The sequence below is a fragment of the Lepus europaeus genome, chromosome 6, assembly GCF_033115175.1.
Source record: "Lepus europaeus isolate LE1 chromosome 6, mLepTim1.pri, whole genome shotgun sequence".
NCBI lineage: Eukaryota > Metazoa > Chordata > Mammalia > Lagomorpha > Leporidae > Lepus > Lepus europaeus.
In genome coordinates, this window is record NC_084832.1 from 87,763,151 (window position 1) to 87,782,930 (window position 19,780).

Here is a 19,780-nt window from a genome sequence, read left to right on the forward strand (position 1 = left end):
CTGATATTAACTTAATAGCAGTTCCCCTAGACAGATAGATATATTTTAGAGATTTACTTACTTAAAAGGCAGAGTGACAGAGAGATCTTCCATCCATTGGATCACTCCCCAAATGGCTACAACTGCCCCATCTAGAAGCCTGGAACTCCATTTGGGTCTCCCACTGAGTGGCAGGGGACCAAGAACTTTGGCCATTCTCCTCTGCCTTTCCAGGTGCATTATAGCAGGGGGCTGGATCAGAAGCACAGCAGCTAGGACTTGAACTGGTGCCAACATGGGATGCCAGTGTCACAGGCAGCAGCTAAACCCTCTATGCAACAACGCCAACCACAGCAGTTGCCTCTCATATCTTCCTAACCACACATGCTCTAGGTAATCTTAATCTTCTTGTCTCTACAGACTTGTCTACTCTTGGGGCTAGAGCTGTGCACAGCAGGTAAAGCCACCACCTGTTTAGCCGGCATCCCATAATGGCAACGGTCAAGACCTGGCTGCTCCACTTCTGACCTAGTTCCCTGCTAATGTGCCTGAGAAAGCAAGCAAAAGATGGTCTAAGTGCTAGGCCCACCCAATGGAAGACCTAAAAGAAGCTCCTAGCTCCTGGCTTCGGCCTGGCTCAGCCCTGGATGTTGTGGTCAATTGGTGAATGAACCAGCAGATGAAAGACTGAGTCCTCCACCGATCTGTAACTGCCTTTCCCCCTGCTCCACCCTCAAAAAAAACCCAAAAAAACAAAACAAAACAAAACAAAAAACAGACTTGCCATATATGGATTTTTCTCAATGGCTGCTTTGACTTAAAATAAATTTTCAAAGTTTATCTATGTTGTAATGTGTCAGTATTCTTTTAGTAATATTCCATTATATGGGTCTACCATCTTCTATTTACACATTCATCATTTTATGGACATTCAGACTATTTCCACTTTTTCTCTATTATGAATAATACTACCATATACATTCATGTTTTTTGTGTGTGGATTACTAATGACACTTTGGGTCCAGCAACTGCTTGTTGGGGGCTTGTACTGTGTGCACTGTGGGATGCTGAGCAGGATTCCTGACCTCTAAATCTAAATGTTAGCTGCCACTAGTAAACCCCCACCTGCAGATGGTGCCAAATATCTCAAGTGTGCAAAATTGCCCCTAATTGAAAACCTCTCCTATAGAGCTATGATACAAATATTGACCTAAGGTAACTGCAAAACAAGTTCTTAAGGGGCCAGTGCTGTGGTTAAAGCCCCAGCCTGCAGTGGCCGGCATCCCATATGGGATCCTATATTTGAATCCCAGCTGCTCCACTTTTGATCCAGCTCCCTGCTAATGTACCTGGGAAACCAGCGGAGGATGGCCCAAGTCCTTTGGGCCCTGTACCCACGTGGGAGACCTAGAAAAAGCTCCTAGTTCCTGGCTTCCGATCAGCTCAGCTCCGGCTGTTGAGGTCATTGGGAAGTGAACCAGCGGATGGGAAAACCTCTGTCTCTGTCTCTGTCTCTCTGTCTCTCTCTCTCTACCTCAGAGTTACAGTAACTCTTTCAAAAAATTAAACTTAAAAAAAAAGTTCTTTAAACATGAGAACATAATGCTGTTAAGCAATAAATACCTAAATATTTAATCCTTGTACTCTTGTCAATACCTTTCTTTGGAAATGCTAGCTCCAGTACTGAGTGAACTTCAACTAGTTTTCCCAGTAACAGTTTATAGACACAATTTAAATGCTACTTCTCTATAAAAAATTTCCAAAACCCTCAGCAGTTAAGCTCTCAAGATAGCCTTTGAGGCAATCTAATATACATTTTGGGTATAATCACATCCTTTTATTCACAAACAAGTATCTATTCAATACCTACCAACATAAAGATGGAAGGTTATGTAAGCATATATAACTCTACAGACCAGTGATCAAAATGAACAATTTCTCTATAAATCCATTTGCGTTCTAAATCAAAAAGTTTTAGGGCAAACAAAATAAAACATTGAGACAGCAACCACTCACCAAGATGACACTACGTCAGTCAGTTCTTACTCTATCAGCCTCTTCTACCTTTCTAATCAAGTCAATTATCTGCTGGGACAATTAGATATTCACAAATGAAAGAATGACATTGGATCACTATCTCATATAATTTACAAAAATTAACTCAAAATGGATAAGAGAATGATACAGTACATGACAGACAATATGTAAGAAGCCAGTTATAGAAGAAAACATGGGCACTCTGTAAACTAGCATCAGATAATGGTTTCTAAGAATTGACAACAAAGAAGAAGTGATAATTTGGTCATCACCAAAATTAAAATTTCTATGTCTTCAAAGATAAAAAATTAAAAGTCAACCCACAGAATGGGAGGGAATATTTGAAAATCACACATGTGCTAAGGAACTTGTATCCAAAATATACAGATACAACTCAGTAATTTTAAAATAAGTTAAAGTACTTAATAGGTTTTTGCAAAAACATACAAATGGTTAATAGCCACGTAAAATGATGCACAGCAGTACTTACTATTAAAGTATTGCAAATTAAAACTGCAAGAAGATGTTACTTCACACCCACTAGGATTACAGATTCAAGTGTTGGCTAGGATGTGAAGAAACTGAAACCTTCATATAATGCTGGTGAGGATGTAAAATGATACAATCACTTTTGGAAAACAGCATGGTAATTATTCAAAAAGTTAAACACAGAGTTACTATGGTATTCCATTCTTTGAGTCCACACAAAAATCATACATGAATGTTCATAGCAGCATTATTCATAATAGCCAAAAAGTGGACGCAACTCAAACTGTCCATCAACTGATAAATAAAAATGTGGTACTGGAATGTTAAGTGGAAACAGAATGGAATGAAACACAGAATGAAGATGTATACCACAATAGATGTGTTCAAAAGTTGAAAACACTACACTAAGTGAAAGATGCCAGTCGTAAAAGATTATATATTATATGATTCTATGTATATGAAATGTCCAGAACAGGCAAATGCACAAAGAAGAAAGATTAGTGAATGCCAATGGCTGGTGAATTTAGAAGAAATGGAGACGGGCCGGTGCTGTGGTGTAGCAGGTAAAGCTGCTGCTACCAGCAACAGAATCCCATATGGGCACCAGTTCAAGTCCTGGCTGCTCCATTTCCAATCCAGCTCCCTGCCAATGATCCTGGGAAAACAGCAGAAGACAGTCCACGTGCTTGGGCCACTGTACTCGCATGGGAGACCCAGAAGAAGCTCCTGGCTCCTGGCTTCTGACTGGCCCAGCTCCAGCACTTGCGGCCATTTGGGGAGTGGGGAGTAAACCAACGGATAGAAGACACCTCTCTCTCTGCCTTTCAAATAAACAATCAAATCTTAAAAAAAAAAAATTTTTTATACAAGTAGTGAGCCAATTCAAAATGACACAGAAGTCAGCTTGCAGGAGCTAAATCTGAAACAATCTGGGCATAGAAACACACAATAACAATAATTACTATTTATCCAAAAGAATAAGAATTTTTTAGTCAATATAATATTTATGAATAAATAAATAAATGGGAAAAGGGGAACACTCTTCCATACAGCAAAATGTCAGCAAATAAATGCAAAAGAAATAATGGTATTATAAAATTACCATTCTGTAGCTATCATAGTAATAACTAATTCAGGGGAAAATCGGCAATAGATGCCAAAACTAATGGATGAAGTTTGTAGGAGGAACAGGATATTAATATAAGTGAGTTTGTTTGATAGCACAAATTACTTACTACAAAAAGAAACAACAACTTTATACTGAAAAAAAGAAACCACCTCACCCAAGTGATCAAAGCAATCACTCACCACTCATACGAACTGCTATCATGTGCCTCCTGATAAAACATCTTGAGGATACAACATTACTATCAAGGTCTATAAAAATGTGAAACCCAGATTGAGACATTTTAAAACATAAAATGGTCTATATATTTTAAATATATCAAGTTCAGGAAGACAAAGAAAGGCCTAGGAATTGGTCCACATCAAAGATGACTCAGAAAGTATAACTAAATACAATATACTAGAGTTCACAGATGTATTGGGGGATGGGGGCCAGATTTACAAAAGGATACAGAATTTGAATATGGACTGTAGATTAAATAATAATAATAATAATGTGTCAATGTTAAATTTGATTTTGAAAATTGTACTATGATTTTTTTAAAAAAATTATTGAGAGACTGATCTTCCATCCAATGGTTCTCTCCCCAAATGGCCACTACAGCCAGGGCTAAGCCAGGAGCCAGGAGCCAGGAGCTTCTTCCACATCTCCCATGAAGGCGCAGGTGCCCAAGGACTTGGGCCATCTTCCACTGCTTTCCAAGGCACATCAGCAGGGAACTGAATTGGAAGTGGAGAGCCAGGACGCGAACCAACATGCATATGGGATGCTGGGGTTGCAGGCGTCAGTTTTATCCATTATGCCATCACACTGGCCCCAAAAATTATACTATGGTCTTACAAGTCAAGTCGTTCCCTTAAAAGAACCACAGTGCAATTTCAAAATAATTCATCTTAGGGAAATAAACACAGTATTCAATGGTAAATAAGCATAATGGCGGCAATTCTTTCAAATGGTTTCAAGGAAAAAAATGTGTTTAAACATGTACGTGTGTGTGTGTGTAGGCAGAGAGTGAGAAAAAAACAATAAATGAGATAAAAGCTTAATACTCGCTGGATCTTGGTAAAGAGCTTAAGGGAGTCTCTGAGCTATGGGAGTATTTCTCATTTTAAATGTTATCAAAATAAAAACATAAAAATAAGACATTATACAAAATTAAGAATGGGGATTAATATTGATAATTTATCAGACTTATTTAACAGAATACCACTCTAAATATATTTGACACAAAATAAACAACCACATTTTACAAGGTTTACTATTCATTTGTTTATCCTAAATGATAAAATCATTCTTTAAAAACCATTAGCACATTTTAACTAAGTTAAATCTGACTACTCGACTTTTTCCATGATGCAAAGCTAAATAATTTCTTTCTTTACTGATTGAATGGCAGATCTTCTTAAAACTGATTTCTATAATTAATGATAAAACTGCAGTTTCATTTAATCCCACTGTCAAATTCTTTCTCCTACATTTAAAGTTTATCCATTTAAAGGAAGGAATACTCGCTGAAATTCAATTAGCCAACAAATGGAACTACACCGACGCCTATGGTAACATAAGAACCCAGCTACCTGTATGCCATGAAGCAGAATATCCTCGAGATCGAGATCTATTTGCTTTAAAAAAGGATTTCCTTTGGCAACATCACAATAGCGCTTTTCATTTTCAGATGACAAGTTTTCCAGAGCTTTATCTAAGTACTTCATAAAATATTTTATATGTGTGTATCTTTTACATAAACTTTGTTTCCAAACTCCCAGAGAACTGTTTCCCTTTACAAAACAGTCACTCTCCTCCGCCAACTTCATTTTTCCCTGAAACAGACACTTTAAAATTGGCTACAATATATGCAGTGTAATTCTCGTTGATTTTCCCTACATATATAATTAATGTTTTGATAGCTCCATATGGCCTGATACTTTGTAAATCTGTGTTAAGGTTTTCCAAGTTTTTTTAAACTAAAAAAACTGGAGCACAGCATTGAGCCCAATCTTTCACTCCCACTGCAAGATTTTACTGCAGTGGCCCCTGTATCTATCACCAGGGTCCCCTCGAAGAAAATCTGTCTTATGAGCTTTAAACATAAGTGAAAGATAACCAAGAGCAAAATTCTGAAACATTCCCAGGGGAAATTTTTTAAAAAGCAAACCTCAGAAATGCGTGCATATTAACAACCAAAAAGAATTAAATATTTAAGATATACAAGTAGTTACTAGGAAAGAGATGATAAAATAAAGTGATTTACCTTACTGTGAGCCTCAACCCCACAGAAGCAATTCACTGTGACTGAGGAATCCACAAACTCACTTTCCTCTAAACATCCTTTCACAGTAACTTTTCTACCACATGTACACAGTAACTTGAAAAAAGAAGAAACAAATCATACTCACTGCTATCATTTTAAATCCCCCAATTCTACCAGCCACAACCAGCTAAGTGCTATGCATGAATGTAGCACTTCTTGGTTCTAAGGATGAGTCTCATCCTAAATCTTTGATATGGCTCAGTACATTCTGTTTGTTTGTTCATTATTTCTCTCCCAAATAGATTCTGCTGGCTTACAAAAAAAAAAAACTTTTTAAACATACCCAAAAGAGGTTAATTTTCTATACCATACAGCAGTATATTCATTCAAGAAAGAACAGCATAAAACAGCTAACTAGATTCTATGATAAACTATTTCATTCAGAGGCTATTAAGAAGTCAATAAATAGTTAACTATTGCCTGAGAGTTTTAAATGTATTATTTCCCTTAATTCACATAACAATCCATATTATCATTTTACATTTGGAAAAAAATCATATTCAAAGAGGTTAATCTGCCTAAAAGCAGGTAAGGCTTGAACTCAGGAGTGTCTGACTTACTTACATTTATGATGAGTGGGTAGCTACTGCATATGATTACTTTCAACCTACCAATAGGCAACAGATGTTCTGGAATAGTAAATCATAAAGTTTAAGGAACTACTTTCTAAAATACAAATTTCTCCTTTTATTACCTGATTTAAAAAAAGTAAATATATGTGTCTATAATAAAACCCACTTACACTTATTTTGTACTACTAATAAATAATATCCTAAAAATAAAATTTCTAGCTCTTTATATTGATAAAGGCCTTTCAAGAACAAATATATTGTTAATTTATTATCTATATTTGAACAGTATCACCATCCATAAAGATCACATTAAAGCACTCCAAATTAGCTTTAAGAAAAGCCAACTTAAAAAAAAAAAAAACTAACATAACTACATATCTAAGGAGAAAATTTAAGTTTCTTAATAAAAAGACAGTTTCTACCTTTTTCCTTTGCTTTTCCAAGGAATACCGCTATTCCTAAATTACCAACTGCCCATTGTCTACCAAAATGTTTCTACAATGTACTAAGTGGAGTTTAAAATCACTGTGGCACTCTTTCTTTAAAGGAAAAGATAGAAACTCTTTCTTTCAGCAATATGCTCTAGAAAACCTGCAGACATAAATGACTTTGTGTCATAATTAAGTTGTCTATTAAAATTACCACAAATATTGAGTTGTTAAAAGGATATAATTTGGAGGAAGAAAGTTCCAGCTCAAGACTTGATTGGCGAGCGCAAGGTAACGTTGAAATACGGAGGACATCTGCGCATTGAGGTTTTCCCGCCTGCTGAATTCCTGTAGAACTTCAACAGTTAACATGAAGATCTGACGAAGGTCTTCTTCCTACAGTCATTAAATCACAAATATCTTTGTATTGAAAACTTATTCAAAACGCATTTCCTTTTAGAACCATAAAACAAAACAAACAAAAACCTTAAAATTTCCAGTGGAAATTCCTATTTCCTTAAGAATATTTTCCATTTTTAGGTCTTTACTCGTCATTTACATCACAGTGTGCTTTCAAGTGACACCAGTTTGAATACATTTACTGTAATATAAATGCTACTCCATAGAGAAACAAGTCTTTGACAACTACTGCAGAGCTGGAGGAGTCAGTTGCTATAGTGCAGAGCCCTAGGATTTAAGCCAATGCCTTCACATAACTCTACTCCAGAGCCAAACAATACATACGAGACAAAGAGCCCACACCATCTGCAATAACATTTTAAATACGTGGCCCTCTTTGGCATTCTGCCAGTCCTATTTTTAAGGCCAGCAGAGTCCCTTCAGATGAATTAGTTATATCCAAAGAAAGTAAGAAATAAATACTAAAGACCTTTAGTATTTAGTCTCTGTTTTGTTTAAACACTTGAACCGAACAAGTAATTTTAAACTGTCAACTACATTCACAAAACCAATGGCTTTACTAGATCCTATGAAACCACAACACAAATCCTCAAATACAGGTTATCATTCATCTATATAAAATAAATGTTCTCATCCCATTAGAAATACATTTATTAAAAAGATAATGACCTAGTATCCAAACACAAGAACAAAAATACCAATACCTGAAAAATTCTTTTGCAGTTACCATGGAATTCCATACTCAGTCCAATGTTGCTAGTTTTACTTGAACTTGAGAATTCACTTAATAATGCAGTTAGAATAGAACAGGCCAGAGTTTGCTGTAATTATTTAATAAGAGATAATTATAAGGCATTTTTTTCAATGCTTACTTTTAACACAATATTTGTTCAAACACAATGGGACACTTTCTGTCTTTTAGGCTTTCCACTGTATCTTTAGATACTCTATCTGCTCCTCAGAAAATGAGATGTGACAAATTAGCCCCCCTTTCTAAGTCACCTGGAGGGTGTAAATAGTACTTTCTTAATTATAGTAGTGCAAATCCATTTAAAACTTGAACTCAGAACTACTCAATCACAGAATTTAAATGGTATTTAAAGTAAACAAGGTTGGATGCAGTATTTCATTTACTCCATACAACAATTCATATTTCCCATTTTACATCTGAAAGAACTAGGGCTGGGAAAGGGCAAGTAATTACTTAAAGCCAGTCATCTGACTCCATGTTTTGCTGTTTGTATGAAAAGTAAATGGATTTTTACAGTCTCCAAAATATTAACCAGGTAGTACCTTCAAATTTTTTAAATAAAAAAATTTTTAAATAAAAACTTAAGATTTTCCTTCTCACTAATTCTATGCAACATACTCCTGGTATCAACTCACTGATTTTATTCATAGACTATTTAGAGTCAAGGTACCAGGGATGGAGAAGAGATACCAATTATTTTGGCACGTTTCCAGGGGTTAAACAGAAATATGCACACTACCTCTGAACAACCGAAAGATTAAAGTCAAGATGATACTATTTATGCAAGCTTATACAACAGCTGAACACAGTCATACCCACCCACCAACTGCAACATCTTTGTTCAGAAATGCTTCTGATGTCAGTACCTTGACCTTACAGATGCTTATCTTGGCAAATCTTAGCAAATATACAAAAAATTAAATTCCTACAGATTGTACAAGTTGATATTTGTCAAAAGTGAGTGATGTTGTACATGGTTGAACAATGTACTATTTATCTATTGTCTATGTCTGAAATTTTCTGAAAATAAAATCCCTATTGGCCTCTTAATCTCAACTAAAGTAAGCATGACTGTATCATTAATATTTATGGAAGGCACACTACCTCATTCTTACAAAAGCAGTTTCCCAGACTTTTCCATACCAGAAAGTAAATGAAAATTCCCCAGGCAAACTAGGGATACCAATGGTGCTTTCTACAATGATAAAAGTCCTGTAAATGCGTCTGATTTAGCTCAAACACACACAGTAAATTTACTGCAAACTACACATTTGTGATAAGAGAAAAATGAACCCTCCTCCCCAAATTTTCAAGAAAAGAGTGTCTATTTAACTGCCTTAGCATGGCACTAGGCACACAGAGAGAAAAATGGAGTCTGAGAAATCAGGCACTATGACCTCTTAACAGAGAAGAACAGTTCATCACATAATCATGTCATTTTATAGTTAAATGGATCTTAGAAACTCATCAAGCATCATCCTGTCACTTTTCAGTTAACAAAAACTGTGATTTTAAAAAATTGCTTTCTGTTAAAATGGTGCCTAATGATTAAAGTACCCACAATCAACAGTTCAGACACATTTAAATAACAATGGAATCAACCATGAACATGATTTTTAAATATGGATAAGACTGGAGTGAACCAGCAGGTGGAAGATCTCAATCTCAATTTTTTTCCCCCTCTGCCTCAACCTTCTCCCTCTCTGTAACTGCCTTTCAAATAAATAAACTAACCTTTACAAAATAATATGGCTAGACTTCAGTGGGAAGAGTAGGTATCAAATCAAATTAATGAAATTCAGAAAAAAAAATCAATTCACGATGATCTAAGGAAATGAATTCCAAGATCCACTGATTCTGAAAATAATTTTTAGTATCTGTAATTTTTTTTAAAGTCTTGGTCTTAGCTTATTCTTTTCTAAGACTTTAGTGAAAGGAACATTATGAATAGATATCTAACTGTTTAAGAAAATTTGTCTTACTAAAAAAAGTTTATCTCAGATGAAATAATCTACAAAAAGAATTCATGCACAACTTATACAAAACCGTTCAAGCTACAAAGAACCCAGAAGCACTCACTAAACACAAACTCTTATCATTCTTACAAATAAAGAATCCATACTAATTTCCTTAAATTACATTTGTCACAGTGTTTTTTTATCCCACAAAATGGCATATTTTTAACTCTGACCACATTCAGATTTTTAGTAACACATCTCTAAAGATTAAAGCAGCTTGTTCTCACAGTAAAGCTTTACTTTGTGTGAAATAAAACATGTCCTAAGATTACGTCCATGGCTTATGGTCAAGATGTCAGAAAAATGAATGGAGGAAAGGGGCAGGACAGACAGACATGTGCGGGCCTGGCAGTTTGCTGCTGAGAACACGAGAGGAATGTAAGTCTCCTTAACCACAAACTTAATCAGATAGACATGGAGTTCCCAGTGATGTGGAATCAGTTGTAGCAATAAATAAAATCCACCCATAAAAGTGAATAAAAGACTTCATATACGAATTAGGAACAAAAGATATTACTACAAGAATCATTTGCTCTTAAATAACTTTTCTATCCTATAAAAAAAATTATGTGACTTCACATTAGAAAAATTATAAAGCATGGAAAAGCACAAAGAAACTAAAATTCCCTATAATCCCACCATCAAGGAACTGCTACTATAACAATTATTTACAGCATTCCAATTTTTAATGGATAGATATACATAATTTATATACCACTGTAATCAACCTATGTGTTTTATTTTCTACTCTATACTTATAAAGAGAGATCTTTGAAAACAAGTATTTTCTAGTCAAATATAGCACTTGAAAGACTTAAGACATACATAAGAATAAACTCTTATGCGGCATGGCTAGAGGTATTACCTGTAATCAAATATTCTGGTTTTAACCATACCTAAAATGTTCAGCTTTTAAAGAACTAAATTTCAGTAAGATTGTCACTATTAAAAGATACCAAGTAGTTTAAATCTCTCCTTAATGTGGAAGTCCTGTAAGTATGAGATTAACATGATAAAACATTAATTGTACTATACTAGTCTGGCTCAAAGGTGCCAAATGAATAGATTCACTCATCAGAAAATGATGCATAATTAAATACTGGTTATATATTAAGAGAGCCAAGTACTTCCACATATCAACAGGGGAATTAAACATATCACAAAATGTCTGAGACTCATTTCCAAATAAGTTTACTCATTTTTCAGTATTTAATTACCAATTAAATCCCCTTCAAGCAAAGTTATGCTCACACCATGTTGTAATGAAGATAGCTAGGGAAGCAAGCCAAAAAATGAGCTCCCAAGGGAGCAAAGAGGACCGCTCCTTCCCAGGACAGATTTCAAACTGCAGTCTTTCTCATCCCTGTAGCAGGTTCCTATCCACTTGCCTGGGATTCTCAGTGGTCATTCCAAGATCATTACCTCTAACCTGCCTTCCACTGCTCCTTCAAGTGCTGCCTTTCTGCCCTTTGTCAGAGTGAGGGCTGCAAGTTCCTCGGTCTTACAGACAGTGACTCTGATGCCTACGGTAGCCAGAAACAAAAGCTGCTGGAAATAATGTTGATGAAATCAGACCAAAGCTAATCGAATGATTAACAAGAAATATGGATTGTCATACTAATGTTAATAGGGACTTGACTGGTAAACAATATTATCAGTACAAATCTTAGATTTCTAAAGATATTAATTCTTCACTAACCCTAGATCACAAAGAATTGTTAATATCTAAGTGCAGCAAGTAAACATTTTAATGAAACAATTCCTACAAATATTTCAAAAAATTATTCCTATACAATTATTAAATGATATAGCAAAACTACTATTTAGATGTGACAAGCATATTAAAGCTCTGACAGGGTGGCACTAGAACCCAAGGCTCTTTGATTTATGTCTGCTTCACGGCTTTTCTCAACAACCCTTGGTTGTCTCTCACAACTGGCAACCTGACTACACCAACAGGTAGTTCTAGATGGATCCTTTTCATTTGTCAACAAGTCAAAAATCAAGTAACAAAAGTTGTTAAAACTATATTTAAAATAAGTTACAAATAAGAACACATATCAGGACTCTTTCAGGAGTTCAGTACAAGAATCCTACTGATTTGCACTGAGGAATCAGAATAGGTTGTAACAGCCTACGGTTTCCGATGACTGAAGTCCTTCATTTATCTGGGGCCTCAGATTTCTCATCTATAAAAAGGGGTACTACCCTCTCCCCTGCCTAATTCGCATGGCTGTCCCAACGTTAAAATTAAATAATGTTTGTATAAGTACTGTGTAAATGTAGCAGGTTAGGATAAGATTAGGTAAAGTGGCAACAGTATTTTTATTGTCCTCATCATAAAAAAAGTTACCATCTGTTTTGGCTTTTTGGTCCTAGTTTTTCTATTGTTACATACAATCCACCAAATTAAAATTGTATCACTTTTAAAATGAGCCATAACTAAAGCATCATTAAAACAATATAGTAGATGTTCAGTAATCATTGCCTGGATTAATGAATGGACATTTACTTCTGTGACCAACATCATGTTAACATAATGGAAGGTGAGAAATAAATACATTATGTGTCCTCTACTTTTTTTTTAATGTTTCCAAATTTCAAAAAGAAAATTTAAGTTTATAAAACAAGTAGAAGACAATGCAAATGAGATCTCAAATTACGAAAAATTCTAATGTATCTTCTTTCCTTGAAGTACTAAAAATTCACAAGTTAACTAAAAATTTAAGTAACTCTTGTTTTCACATTAAAAGTCTTACAGCAGTATTCTCATTTCTAGCAAAAGTCATTAATTTCATGCTAGTGAAAAAACGCCCTTCAGAGATAGCTTGCCTTACTCACCAGCTTACTGTCACAAGCACAAGATACTCAAACACTAACTCCAGCTGACAAAATAAAATGCTCTTGTTCAGAGAGAGGATTGTCTCTTATAATAGCCTGGCTCTTCCCCCAGGAGCTTTATTACCAAGAATAAACTTTATGAAAGGTTGCCATACATAAAGCAGACTTCCAGCTGTTCTTCTAAGCAAACATCAATGAGACTTGTGATAAGAGAGATTAACTTGGCTATCACATCCAGGGGCAGCACTGCTGCAGACAAGTGAATTTCTCACCCACTTCTCTCTAGCAGGCAAAGAGGAAGAAAGGAGGCTTAAATGCTAAATTAAACAGCTTTAAAAGTGATTTAATGTATGCCTATCAGTTTTACAGGAAATAAGACAAACACGAAATAGATTAAATTTTAGCTTAAATGTTAGCTTAAAATAAAAAATTGTGTTATTTTTCTAGGAAGGAAAGTTCCATTCCCCTGTTAAATTAATATTGACAGCAGGTTTGACACTATCATAAATGAGACAAAGTAACCACAGTAACCTTCATAATTATGGAAGGCAAATAGTCTGCCTACAAAGACAGGCATGAAATAACATGTTATTGAACAATCGCATAAGCCCAACTACATTAAGACTACATAGTGATGGAAAACTGTTTAGTGTCTTAGAAATATCATCCCCCTCAGAAAATACTTATGAATTAAATCTAATCTTTTCACAAAACTATCTGTAAAGAACCAAGACTATAAGATACTTCTTAAAGCATTTAAAGGAAAGTTAAGCCATTGGCTAAGTTTTTTATAAACACAGAAATAATTACTTTTATTTATGGATAATAGCATAAATACTTTCTTCTGCTTTTCAACACTTAAAATATTACTTAATAGAAAAAGAGATGACTTACTAGTTTACTTCCCAAGATTCTATAAAGAAATGGATGAGGAACTAGGAGATAGGGTAAACAACTGCTGATGAGCAGCACTTGAAATGAGTGTTAGTAGACTTGTTCACGTATTAGTGCATAGATGCCTACAGAAGTTAAACGATTAGGTCAGTAAGTAAGTGGTAAATCTGAGTGTGAATTCAAAGTCAGTGCTACAGCAATCTACCTGCATAAACAGGTATGTTCAACCAAAAATCAAGACTCTTCAAAAGGTAGGGGGGAAGACAGCCTACAATGAAGGCTGATGGAAGCAGTGTTAACAGAACAGTCACCTAACCTGATAGTTTATGAGGCCAATCCTTTACACATCTATACAAAACCAACAGTTAATTATCTCTCCTTTTCAAATATTTGTTAAAATCACCTTTAAAATTAAGTTTCTAGCCAACACTAGATCAACGTTTGATCACTTTATCATTCCACTTCCTCACTGAGGTTTTAATCCTCTCCACTGCTACTCATGTCTCGGAGACTAAGCAAATCTCAAGGAAATTCTTGAACCACTCACACAAATTCTTAGCAGTCATTCAAGACAGAAGAAAAATAGAGAAGAAGCTGAATTAAAATGTTTTAATGGTCTACATTCTCACACTTATTTACAGCCCAAAGAGACAGGTTTAAGCTGCTGAGCAAACGTGTACACATCTCATCTGCCACATAAATGCAGGGAACATTTCTGAAGTCTACATTTCCTGAGTGGCTACCAAAATAATTTCATCCTGCAGTTGAAATTAAATTCTACTTCCACTATTAGTTTTCTATTACTATAAAAGTTCTTAACCGCACTACCAGTTTAAGAAAATCTTTATTTTATGAGAATATTCTCAAACTGTATATACTATAAATAGAGTAAAAATTTCTAACTAAATAGCTACATCTGTTCCAGTCATATCAGAACATCAGTTATTTCAGTGGTTCAAAAAAATCCAATTGCCAGTGAGGCTACTTTTTGAGTTAGCTCAGATTACTCAAGGGGAAAGAAAGCAGAGAACTCAATTCCTGAGTATGTGCTCATTCCTGAGAGAGGCAAGGGACTCTTTATCCTTTGTCTGTGGTGTCCAGTGCCAAGAAGCTACTTGTGGGGGATGAGGGCAGGCCACAGAAATTCCACCTCAATACTGAAATCCTAGCTGGAATGATCACCAAACTAACACAGGAAAGCCATTAGTCATAGACAGATAGACCTCAGAGCTACTAGTAAGTTCCTGAAGTTTAAATCCTCTTATATTGCAGGATTGTCAAAATGAAACAAGGTGTCCTTAAGCAAAATCTAAAATATGAAGAAAACATGATTCAGTTCACAAGAGGCCAGTATAGTATTTCCAGGGAGCAGTCTCAGATCCAAGTCTTTCCCCTGCTAGTTTGAGCTATTTGGATCTACCACTTCTTTTTCCCTAGGCCATCCACAGCGGCCACCATTGGACTGTGCAGCACATGACTGTTAGTTTGGAAGGAAATACAGTTGTCTCTCAGTATCAGCAAGCGACAGATTCCAGGATCCCACAGGACACCAAAATCCCCACATGCTCAAGTCTCTTCTAAAAAATGGTATAATATTTATGAACACCTCATGCACATACTCTCAGACTTTAAATCATATCTAGATCATTTATATTGGCCAATACAATGTATATACTATGCAAATAGTTGCTATACTGTGTTAATTAAAAACTAAAACAAGGAAAACAAGTCTGGAGCCAGCACTGCCAGCGCTGCAGTGTGAGTTAAGCCACAGCCTGTGATGCTGACACCACATGAGTACGAGTTACAGTCTCCACTACTCCACTTAAAATCCAACCTGGGAGAGCAGCATAAGATGGCCCATGTATTTGGGCCTCTGTCACCCACGTGGGAGACCTGGTTGAATTTCTGGCTCCTGCCTTTGGCCTGGCCCAGCCCTAACTGTTGTTGCTATTTTAGAGTGAGCCACAAGATGGAAGCTCTTCTGTCTCTTCCTCTTTCTCTCACCCTGTCTTTCAAATAAATATAGCTTCACATAGATGATCCTCCAAATGACCAAGGAGGAAAAAAACTGTGAAAGTGAAAAAACTCAAAACAGTTAAAAAATTTAATGCCCCAGAAACAGAATGACCAGGTATTATGAATTCCAATATTATGAGAATTAAACGTCATTTGGCTCATTAACAACAAATGTTTAAACAGGGAACACAGCTGATCAGCAGCAGCATCACCTACAGGTCCCCCGACCTGGACAGAGTGATTACAGCCAAAACCACTTTCCAGTTCTACCCTAGCTCTCCAAAGAACAGAAAGGAGAGTGGAGGAAAATCATGCTCCCCAAAGTCATTCAGTCCAGAACAACGGCCTCAGACCTGTGCACTTGACAGCACCATCTGCAAATCAAGACTATACCTTGGCCTATTAGTATAGCAACATGTACTGATTTCTGATTATGTCAGACACCATTTTATGTTTTATTCAAACATTTCCATAATCTAGGAGTTGTCAAAAGCTTATTAAAATGGAGGGAAGCATTCAAAAGAAATAGTAAAGAATATCACAGCATATTAGCTTATAATATTTACAACCATTAAAATGATGAATCAAACGAAAATACCCTGTCATATAGATTTTATGCACATATATGAAAAAGAACGTCAACAATGAAAGTTGCTTGATTTATTAGCTTCTGTACTTTTGCTTTTATAAAGACATCTACTACTATAGCTATGATATTTTTGTAAGACAAAATAAAAATTCTTAATATTTATAAATACAATAAGCACACTTACCACAGTGGGATTGCCACTACTTATCAACTGGCTGACTTCATGAAAAATGCTTTTGCAGTCAATTGACTTATCTAATGAGCCTCGTTTTACAATTACTGCTACTGCTAACAGAATCTGTTCCCGAACATACTTTTGCAGGCTGTAAAACATAAAAATCATTGTGAAAAAGTTTACTTAAATGTAATATAAAAATATCCCCCAAATTTCTCACCATGTCTGACGCTATTAACAACACTGCTTGCATTTGAAATTAATATAATCTACTAATTATATACAGACTCCAAAGCTGGAAGACCTGGTTTGTAGTCAGGCCAAGACAACACTTAAAACCTCCATTTTCTAATCCGCAAAATGGAGATAACACTAACAGAGATATTAAAGGGATTAAATGTCCCAGAATGATGCCTAGTTCATACTAAGAACTATATAAGTATTAGCTGTTTCAGGCAATGTTCAAACAGACATACACCAGTTTCCTGTAAAAAATTTTGGAGAAAAATCATTAAGTTTCTCTAATTTGAAGACAAATTTTGATCTAGCATCCATCTTCAACAAGTAGTATAATCCTAAATCCCATTTCTCCTTAACTTGAAAAGGCAACATGCTACCTATCTAAGATACAACTTTACAGAAACATAAAAATTCTAAAGAAATACTTACTAAACCTTCCTACTGAGGTTCTGTTTCTCAATACAAATGCCAGGAACACTGACCCCAAATAGAGGCACCGAGGCTTTTCACAAAGGCTGCTCAACCACAAGAGCACACAAACACTTGATTGCCTTTTCACAAACTTTGTTTAAGGGAAGGCTCAGGGGCTGGTGTTGTGGTGTAGCAGGTAAAGCCACTGCCAGCAATGCTGTCATCCCATATAGCTGCTTGCTGGAGTTCTGGTTGCTCCATTTCTGATCCAGCTCCCTGCTAAGTACCTGGGAAAGCAGCAAAGGATGGCTCACGTGTTTGGGCCTCTGCACCCATGTGGGAGACCTGGATGAAGCTCCTGACTCCTGGCTTCGGCCTGGCCCTGCCCTGGCCCGGCCATTGTGGCCATTTGGGGAGTGAACCAACTGATGAAAGATCTCTCTCTGCCTCTAACTCTGCCTTTCAAATAAATAAATAAATCTTCCAAAGTGTGGGGGGGGGGGGGGAGGCTAAAAAAAAAATGGGCTTTGGGCCAGCATTGTCGGGTAGCGGGTTAAGCTGCCACCTGTGATGCTAGCATCCTATGTAAGCGCCAGTTGGAGTTCTGGCTGCTCCACTTCCAATCCAGTTCCCTGCTAATGCCAAGTAAGAAAGCTGCAGAGGTCAGACCAAGTATTTGGGCCCTAGCTTCTACATGGGAGACCCTGAGGAAGCTACTGGCTCCTATCTTTGGTCTGGCCTAGCCCTGGTTGTTGCACCAATTGGAGAGCAAACCAGCAGATGGAATCTCTCTGTCTCTCCCCCTCTCTCTCTGTAACTCTGCCTTTCAATAAATAAATCTTAAAAAAGCAAACAAGCAAACAAACAAAACAGATCTGGGTTTAGATAATCCAGCCTCTAGAATACCACAAAGACACCCATATCTTGGGTCCTTGAGATAAACCCAAGCCCCTTGGCATTGGCTCATAAAAGCAGTGAGGCACGTCCTAGGTTTCCTGAGAATGCCCCAATTTACCCGTTGTCCAATCTATTAATTTAAAAAGAAAACCTTTTGAGAGGCAGAAATATAGGGGGCAGGGAAGGGAAGCACTCCAATCCACTGATTCACTTCCCAAATGCCTGCCAGTGGTCAGATGGAAGCTGAAGGCCAGAAACTTAATACAGGTCTCCCACACAGGTGGCAGGAACTCAATTACTTGAGCCATAACCACTACCTCCCAGCATCTGCATTAGCAAGAAGCTGAAATCAGGTGCCAGAGCTGGGAATTACACTCAGCTACTCCTGAGACATCATGGATGTCTCAATTGCCAAGCTAAATACCTACCCCGATCTAATTATTAACAGTGCTTTCTGTCACTCTTAATGACCTTACCCCTTTCACATACAGTCCAAACTATAGATATAGTTAACTTTTAGATCCTGTCTCTATGATCTTGCACTTCCAGGCCTCTGAATTTCTCTTCCCTCTGCCAAGACAGTGATGTCATCTTCTCTGGAGGTTACTGATAAAGGCTCCCACAGCACCCACATGACATGATGCATCTTTTACTACTGTTTATCTCCCAGATCAACCACCCCCTCTAAGCAAACTGTCGGTGACACATTGGGCATTTATCACACATTAACATAAATGAATGAATATGGCTCCCTATGTCAATATCAATGTGAGAAATATTTCAAAACACAAGATTAGGGAATGGGCTTTTGGTACAGCAGTTAAACCTCTTGGGACACTTAAATCCCGTTATCAGAGTGCCTGGGTTGAACTCCTGGCTCCAATTCCAGCTTCCTGCTAACATGTACCCTAAGAAGCAGCAAGTGACAGCTCAAGTACTTGGGTCCCTACTATCCATGTGGAAGACCTGGACTGACCTGCTTGCTCCTGGATTCAGCTTGGCCCAGCCCTGGCTGTTGTGAACATTTAGGGAACGAACCAGAAGATGGTTCTACCTCTCTCTTTCAAATAAATAAATAAGGATAAAAAATAATGACTTGAATCATTCTTCATTACGCAAATAAATGCAGAAATCCTACTATGCATAGGAATGGTAGCTGATCAAAGAGAATACATTTTGGGGTCAACAGAATATTTTCATATATCACTGATTATTTTAGAAAACATATGGGGCCAGCATTCTGGTACAGCAGGTTAAGCTGCCATCTGCAATGTCAGCATCCCATATAATTACCAGTTCAAGTCCTGGATGCTCCACTTCCAATCTAGCTCCCTGCTAATGCACCTGGGAAAGCAGCAGAAGCTGGCCCAAGTGATTGGGCCCTGTATCAAAGTGAACCTCCTGGCTCCTGGCTTCGGTCTGGCCCAGCCCTGGCCACTGTGGTCATCTGAATCAGTGTGTGGAAGATCTCTCTTCCACACTCTGTAACTCTGCTTTTCAAATAAATAAAATAAATCTTAAAAAGAATTCTCACATCCCATATCTGGGTTCAATACCGAGCTGCAGCACCTGACTCAAGCTTC

General features: G+C 36.8%; 1 protein-coding gene across 3 annotated transcripts in view; it reads right to left on the reverse strand.

The window, feature by feature from the left end:
* XPO4 (exportin 4) overlaps nucleotides 1-19,780 on the reverse strand; it is a 114,815-nt gene that overhangs the window by 60,916 nt on the left and 34,119 nt on the right. For all 3 annotated transcript variants that reach the window (XM_062194539.1, XM_062194540.1, XM_062194541.1), the window contains exons 4-6: nucleotides 16,659-16,797; nucleotides 8,067-8,183; nucleotides 7,185-7,338 (exon numbers count right to left, since the gene is read on the reverse strand). In XM_062194539.1, the coding sequence (XP_062050523.1) occupies nucleotides 7,185-7,338; nucleotides 8,067-8,183; nucleotides 16,659-16,797 (410 nt within the window). The remainder of the gene's footprint in view (nucleotides 1-7,184; nucleotides 7,339-8,066; nucleotides 8,184-16,658; nucleotides 16,798-19,780) is intronic.